Below are 7,581 nucleotides of genomic sequence, written 5' to 3' on the forward strand. Positions count from 1 at the left end.
TGACAGGCTGACCAGGTTGGCAATAAAACCTTTCAATACTGATACACTTCTTCTGTGTAGCCTGGCTGTAGCCAATTGAGATCAAATAGCGACCAAGGAACCCGTGGAGGGCAGCCGGTTATCTAGATCTACGGCAGCGCTTTTTCATTCTCTTGTACCTCAAAATGCCTGGTCACATATTGGTCTGCCGATATGGATAGTGAAGATAATTATCGTGAGAATACCTCAGAAGCGGATTTCATGCTGCCATTCTTAATGCTTCGTTCAGGTCAATAGTTTTATCCGAAGATACAGAGACTCGGAATTGGCAGTTTTCAGGGGGTGATTCAAGCCATTCATTCCATCTTTCCAGTGCCCGTCTCCCTGCATCCGACTGTTCAAATGCGTCCTTCTTCAACCATTCAGAATCGACCCAAGATCTGATAGACTTGCCTTCCTCCTCTATCAGGACTCGTCGAAGACAGTAGAGCGACTCTTCTTGAGAAGTGTCTTGTTCAACAATCTCCATCATGACGGCATCAGAGTTGTAGTGAAAACCAATATTTCCCGTAACATGCCCCGTGTGCTCACTTTGCTGAGTGGGGATAGCGAAGACAGCGGAAGATTCGAACCGAGAAGAGAACCTTTCGTGAGGTTATTATCTTGGGCTCTTTGCGTCCTTCTGAATCGAGACTCACCGTGATCCTTCGATATCATTAGCGGTGGAATGAACGATTTCATTTCCAGAGGACAATCTTGTGGCTTCAACAGACGCCGGACTATCGTCTTCGTCCCATTTTACCTTGCAACAGAATGTTGAGGCCATATAGTCCCACAGTTGTGAGCATATCCGTCTGATTTGCATGATCACAGAGTAGGATGAAGTTGGCAATAGCATAAAAGATGAGGGGCAGTGCTTAATTAGGGGGGTCCAAGACGTCTTAAACAAATGCGGGTATGTGCAATTTTACGGTGGCGCTGGGTTTGGGGGACGAGATCAGACTGCGTGCAAGCTACTCTAGCACCCAACCTATGAATCTATTCTAACTTCTAGGCATACCGTACGCACATGGAAATTCTACCCTCGAATTGCACCAAGTTCCCGCTCTTCGGAAATTCATCATCGCTGCAATGGGCTTCTTAGGTGGAGAAGACAATTACTTGTTGCTAAGCTACGACCGTATATTCATACCCCGGCATTAGGCAAATCGAGCAAGAGCATGCATGAAAAAGGATTGAGCTCGCCTAGTCGGACTAATCACAAAATTTTGCGCTTATCACAGGTTCTAGTATGCCAATCACCAACACTTCGCATTGTGTCTCATCTGAGTGGATAAAGTAGTAACATGCGTGACCATCGATCGCATCGCAATTGGGATAGCGCCTTAATATGGAATTGAAGTTGCAAGACGAGCAAATAGCGGTAGCACGCCACCAGATCAATGTCCAAGGCTTGGGTCTTTAAAAGGTCATAGTGGAAAAAGGTAAACTTCGGCCTCGGGTTAAGGTCAAAAGAATTGATTCGTAGCCGAGCGTTACACAAGGGGTACGGATGAGCATCAAACAGATACCATTGAAGGAACCAAGCCAGGAACGCGTGATAGTGGCTTTATAGGTGGCCAAGGATTCTCGGCCTTCCTCTTCCGCCTCGCACCATTGTAGGAGATCAAGACCATGTATCGACACGGTGTCGTAAACGCATTTCGATCTTAATTCCCATCGTCTTTAGTTCTTCAACCATCTGAAATCGAAGTGGACTAACGACCGTGGCTTGCAGGTAGTTGAGGTAGGACTTCTTCACAATGTGTTTGGCGAACTCCAAGCCATAAGCATCGAAAAGAGGATTGCCTCGTTCGAGTTGGTTTTTCACCACACGAAAAGAACAATGCTCTTGTTTGCAGTAACTTATAAGCCACTCCTGCTCTTGAGAGGTGAGCCAGACATCAAACTGGGCTGCTTTGTTGCAAACTGAATATCCCATCTCAACAACCGCAACTCGGCCAGACGAGTAGAGACATTCCCGTTCGAAGATGCGGAATCCTTCAATTTCCCCCTCCAGCGCCAGTCGGAACACAGAAACCTGCCTATTGTATATAGTGCTTGAGTTCGTCTTGTCGGAGCTTTCGGTGTCCGGCTGGTTTAAATTATTTGGCGCCATTGCTGCGGTCTTTCGTGGTTCACTGAGAGTTGTAATGTAACATTACGTGAACGGCTGCACTCTTGGGAAATGATGTGGGCTATGACAGTTATAGAAGATCGGACGATATCGGTCTCAGCATTCACACGAAACCTCACCTCCAACAGCGCTATGCCTGGAAACGCTTGACTCTTTATAGGTTAATTGACTGTGTACTATTCTAATCTTGGCTTCATGGCATGAAAACCTTTACACTTCTTAGCCAGGATATGCTTTATCGTGACTCAATGCTGGGCCAATTGCGGCATCATTAACCCAAGCATGTGTAGGAAGACCTTTCCTAGTCGAGAAGGTTGAGAGACCAAGACCAATCACAATAATAAAACCCCACAGCCACCGCGATTTAACCACGAATGACTTACCCAGCTACGGTATCCTAAAGGCTCCGCGTATGGCGCGTACTGGTCACATTTTGCTGTTCCTTGCTCTCACTGTCCATCTTTGCCGTCACATCCGTCCTCCTCGCACTCCCTCCTAAGCAGTCATACGCCGCGGATTTCAAGCTTGCTAAAAATGGCAACACAACGAAGTCAAGCCAAACGATCTGTCACAGCAAAGGAATTATTGGACGAAACAAGAGAGAGGCTAAATGAACTGCAGACATTTCTCGAGAACGACCAAAGCGCCGTGCTCGCAGGGCTTGACCAAGTCCAAGGAGAAACAGATCCAAGAACTTTCTTTCTATTGACGAAAAAAAGAAATGCAAGTCACAGGCCAACTATAAGCGACTTGTTTAAGCGTCTTCTTGCAATAAGATACCTCGCTTCAGGCTACGAGATGTGGCTACAGGACAGGGGTGAAGTCTTGATGTTAAGAGACTCGTATGAAAAACCGAGAAATCATGGCCTCTGCAAGATTTTCATGCGAGAGCATGGCCTACCTAATACCTCTCAAGTCCGAGGCTGGATTGACAATGGACAAAAAGTCCTTCGAATAGAAAGAGATGTGGGTGTGCCAGGGGCTTCACTATCGCTAGTGCTTGCTTTGCCCAAGTTTCCGCACTTTTACAACCCCGAGATTTCAAAATTGGCCCGCCTGGTTAACACCGGCTTCTTTCCTGATATTAGGGAGTTGGCAGTCTGTGTGTCCGGTGATTATCTGAACTACATTAGGCTATATGAGGGAAAACAGGTTCAGTCACTCTAGCATTGCTTGTATTGGTTATTGGTTCAGATTGGCTAACGTCAAGCACAATCCAAGCGTTCTCGGTGTCTAGAAGTTTCTTCCACATTGAGCAACATTCTCTCGAACCTAGAAGCAAGAGGAACTAGATCTTCATGAACGGCAGCCCCTTAGGATTATCGATATCACCAAACATTGGTCGTTTTGAGAATCCCTGCCAGACCATTCGGACCCCCCCCTTGGGAGATAGTTTGACATACAGAGCTCCGTCCACAAACAAGCACTGCTTCTTATCCACAACTACCTCATCCGCGTCTTTGTCCGGACTATGCTCGAATTCATGATCATTCTGATGATGGGAAGACGTAAAGAGCTTGAATAGGCCGTTGTCCCAGCCAGCAGAATCCCGCAAGGGACGAAAAACTGAGACCGCCTCACGTGATGGATGGGCTCTCATGAACTGCTCGACCTCAGTGTTTTCCTTGAACTCTATGATCGCAGGTCCCTGCTTTTTCAAATCGCGAAAGTCGTGCACGTTCAATCTGTTCTTGATTATCTTGCGAAACCACTTTTTTTTTAGTACGGCGCGCCTAAGCAGAGTTCCGAATACATACTTCGTGGTCTGACATCAAGAAGCTTTTACTCTCATCCCCTCCTTTGCAGAAATCGAACCATGGCGCAGATAACTTCGGGCTCCCTTCAAAGACCCTATCTACCTTGGCAGCATCTTCAGCTGACGGTTCTTGATCACCGACACATAAGTAGCCGAGGTGCTCCATCGTATGGATTGCGAAGTCGAGGGGTATAGACTGTGTCCCCATGGACAAGTCTTGGTGCTGGCTAGTAGAATCCATGCTAGTTTCAGGCATGATGACTAATTAATGCAACAAATAGTTAATCAATTATTTGCCTAAGGAGTTCTGGGAATGGAATATATGTTATAAAGCTCCCAGGCTGAATATCAAATGCGAAATTGCTATAGCAATGGTATCTTCTTCGTTCATGACTCGGTCAATTCGAATCGTATTAAGAGATATCGAATCGAGATAAAGAGAGCCTTCAAGCTACTTAGAGCGCGGGAGAATGGCATCGAGATTCGCACGCAAGACAACTCATCTACAAGTCAAAATGGTGACCTTAAGCTTGGCCGCACTGCTTGTCTGCTATCTTGGCTTTTAACGAGATAATCACGAAGCAGTCCATGAGCTACGACGTCACTCACATCACTTGCTTGAGTATATTAGTGTATCGATGTTTACATGTCGCAACTTCAAATTAGTCTGCATGCAGAACAATGTAATATCATTCCTATTCAACTTAATTAATGCAGAGGCCACTGCAAGAGCCTGCAAGGGAATATATTCTCATTTGATGGACCTGGTCGATCGTGTAACAATTCAATGTCTAGCAAAGGACAGACCTGGACAGATTGGACAGACCTGGACAGACGGGACAGATATGGACAGACGGGACAGATATGGACAGACGGGACAGATATGGACAGACGGGACAAATGGACAGACAGGACAGACGTGGACAGACGGGACAGACGTGGACAGATTGGACAGACTTGGACAGATTGGACAGACCTGGACTTGGACAGACCTGGACTTGGACAGACCTGGACAGATTGGACAGACCGGACAGATTGGACAGACCGGACAGATTGGACAGACCGGACAGATTGGACAGACCGGACAGATTGGACAGACCGGACAGATTGGACAGATCTGGACACAATAGGGTACGACTTTACAGCAATTTAGCTGGAATTCTGATTAGGAAATCATGGTACTAGGCTCGTTATTCACCAGAAATGAAAGGCAACCGTGTGCTCGCGGTAATCGGCGTTCTGCCTCTTTGACTCCAGCCTCCAGGCGACCTTCTCTAACACGTGATATCCTATGCTAGTAATTAGATGTTGTAGCAATCAAAAACTATCCCCAACAACAGTGACATCGTTCAGTGCTGCCATTATCTAGTGGTCATCAGTAGTATGCTGTTGTAAACCTCATCTGGGCCTATCGATCCAACTCAGATACAGTTTATGATCCCATTGACAATGAAAGTAGTCTGACCCACTTTCCAGGCTCGTTGTCTGCCTGATCAACATCTCCCCAACAATCCTATAGACCAGACACTCACGTGATTGTATAAATATACATATGTGTATATAGTACATTGCAGAGATCGCTCATATCAGCAATAGGATTGTATAGAAGCTAGTGAAGCGAATACATGTCACTAGCTAACGGAGGTAATAGGCTGAAGAGACTTGTAGCGCGTGGCAAAAATACTTGGAGCCCGGGGACCTTGAACGCAGGCTGAAGTGCTCCAGCCACATAGTGGCTGAGCGCTGCCGGCAAATAGGCGTTGGTGGGGTTGGGCCGGTTTCACGCCGCCTAACCTTGACTCATTTCTTCTCGTCCATAAATTCATAGATTTCAACGCGATACCAAGCTATCACCTTCATGATGTGAGTTTTGATGCTATCATCAGTCGTCCATATACTGTGAACACCACTAATTGCTCTCTTCCGGATCAAATTAGAGGTGCATCCACACTCCTCGTTGTCGGGTTTGAGGATTTGAAGTAAGAGTCTTGCCAGAGCCAGCGTCGTCAACCAAACATGTCACTTACATCAGAGCCTGTCACGGAAGAATCATTAGTACGTTTGCTTGATCTATCTTTGCTGCATGGAGCCTAACGATCTTTAGCGCGCAGCTTGGAAGAACGAACTCTCTGATCCAGCTATCTTTGAGAAATACCTTACGCACCCCTTCAATAATATCAATGCTGAGAACCTCGAGCGAAATCTTTACTGCTTGAACTGCGAAGAGATTCGCTTTAAAAATGAGAAAGGAACCATATTCATCGCTCGAGGGAGTGGTGAAATGATCCTTCCTGCTAAAATTGGGGTACTCATAAAGGGTGGAAAGTCACGAGTCACAGAAAGGCCATAATTGTCTATGTGCTATTTGCAGGAGTTGTTTCTGCGTACAGTGCATTTGCTAGACTTAGCCCTGCATAAAATCCAACGCGCAATTTGATAACTCCATGTTGAGGTTCCGCCCGCCATATCTGCATGGTGACACAGTCTGTGGTGTCAGATAGGAGTTGATTCTTTTCCCATCGCCTCAATTCACTGTCATTTATACCATCGCAAATATCTGTACCGAAAATCGATGGAATCGATAAGATACTGGCTCCTCGCAAAGAGAAATACGCCAGATCTATTGTTAAATCAATGTTAGTCATGGCAAAGATCTCTAGGTGAACTTCCTCACCAATTTCCGATGATATTTTACCTAGACGACCTGAGTCTAAACTGGTACCCGAATAACACTTCTGGGAGATGTCAAGAGCGCAGGCAGAAAGTATAGATGCTATTCTCTGAGCTGAACCTGGGAACAGAATATCGGCAAGCTCTAAAGCCGAGCCCACTTCAATGCAAATTACCGAATCCTCGTGGCTTTTATAAGAAACCTTTGTCCAGACACTTTCAGTGGTCTCCAAAAGTGAATCCTTGACTTTAGCCTTGGCTTGTATCTGAACAGGAGAGAGCTCGATTGCATTAAAAAGGGCATCACCAAAGGTGCTGTGTACCGCAGCAAGGTTACTTAGCCGTAGCGAATAGTGTTCATTTCCATCGGCATCGGTAAGTGGTGGAGTGAGATGAAAAATGGTACCCAAAAATCGCCTGTATAGTGAATTTCTCTCAAGGCCATGTTTCCGAGCTATGCCTAGAAAGATATTCAAGGCTTCGTTGCAAGAAAAGAGGGTCCTTTGCTTGGTGTGTTTGCTCTGAAATTCTGAGATGTTGAATGATAAGCAGGCTCGCGGTGTGACAATAAGGATGAAGGGAATAAAAATGTGCGGATCGATGTCAAAAATACTTAGGTAGACATCTCGAGCCTTCTTTCGTCGGTGCTGTTGCACGTAGTGGCTGTTTTCACGTCTGTTGCTTCGCTTGGGTTCTTCCTTAGTCGTGCAAATGATAGATAGGCGCTCTTCCAAGAGAGATAGAGAGTTGCCAGGAATTGTTTGAGAGACGTGAATCTCCTCCCATTTTTGGTAAAGGAGTTTGAGAAAGGATGGCTTCATAATTGCGAGCACGAGAGCAGCTGAGCGACATTTGCTAACCACATGGATTCGGTCCAATAAATTTGGTAGGTGAATAAAGGGAAGTGGACAGAAGTGGACAGACCGGACAGACGTGGACAGACGGGACAGACGTGGACAGACGGGACAGATATGGACAGACGGGACAGATATGGACAGAC

General features: G+C 46.1%; 5 protein-coding genes across 5 annotated transcripts; 2 read left to right on the plus strand and 3 right to left on the minus strand.

The window, feature by feature from the left end:
* Positions 1–1,310: 1,310 nt before the first annotated feature.
* BO82DRAFT_205503 (uncharacterized protein) lies at positions 1,311–2,263 on the minus strand. The gene has a single exon (XM_025630647.1). It carries the CDS (start codon positions 2,135–2,137, stop codon positions 1,646–1,648), a length of 492 nt encoding a protein of 163 aa, XP_025486604.1. The 5' UTR covers positions 2,138–2,263; the 3' UTR covers positions 1,311–1,645.
* Positions 2,264–3,327: 1,064 nt separating this feature from the next.
* Positions 3,328–4,167, minus strand: BO82DRAFT_396127 (uncharacterized protein; the record flags this gene model as incomplete). The annotated part of the gene is made up of 2 exons (XM_025638826.1): positions 3,328–3,866; positions 3,913–4,167. The coding sequence occupies 2 exons, from the start codon at positions 4,165–4,167 to the stop codon at positions 3,444–3,446; spliced, it is 678 nt and encodes a 225-aa protein (XP_025486605.1). The 3' UTR covers positions 3,328–3,443.
* Positions 4,168–4,614: 447 nt separating this feature from the next.
* Positions 4,615–5,175, plus strand: cgnA (collagen triple helix repeat protein). Its single transcript, XM_025630648.1, has one exon. The coding sequence runs from the start codon at positions 4,670–4,672 to the stop codon at positions 5,039–5,041; it is 372 nt and encodes a 123-aa protein (XP_025486606.1). The 5' UTR covers positions 4,615–4,669; the 3' UTR covers positions 5,042–5,175.
* An 840-nt stretch (positions 5,176–6,015) lies between these two features.
* Positions 6,016–6,261, plus strand: BO82DRAFT_296271 (uncharacterized protein; the record flags this gene model as incomplete). The annotated part of the gene is made up of 1 exon (XM_025631898.1): positions 6,016–6,261. A coding segment is annotated over one exon (246 nt), but the record flags the coding sequence as incomplete, so codon positions are not given.
* Positions 6,262–6,265: 4 nt separating this feature from the next.
* On the minus strand, positions 6,266–7,402 carry hrmA (the record flags this gene model as incomplete). The annotated part of the gene is made up of 1 exon (XM_025631896.1): positions 6,266–7,402. The coding sequence occupies one exon, from the start codon at positions 7,400–7,402 to the stop codon at positions 6,266–6,268; it is 1,137 nt and encodes a 378-aa protein (XP_025486608.1).
* Positions 7,403–7,581: the final 179 nt, after the last annotated feature.

The sequence above is a fragment of the Aspergillus uvarum genome, assembly GCF_003184745.1.
Source record: "Aspergillus uvarum CBS 121591 unplaced genomic scaffold BO82scaffold_85, whole genome shotgun sequence".
NCBI lineage: Eukaryota > Fungi > Ascomycota > Eurotiomycetes > Eurotiales > Aspergillaceae > Aspergillus > Aspergillus uvarum.

Bases quoted from the DNA above. Each gene is read 5' to 3' on its own strand.
- BO82DRAFT_205503 (XM_025630647.1), bottom strand. From the start codon at position 2,137: ATGGCGCCAAATAATTTAAACCAGCCGGACACCGAAAGCTCCGACAAG.
- cgnA (XM_025630648.1), top strand. From the start codon at position 4,670: ATGGACCTGGTCGATCGTGTAACAATTCAATGTCTAGCAAAGGACAGA.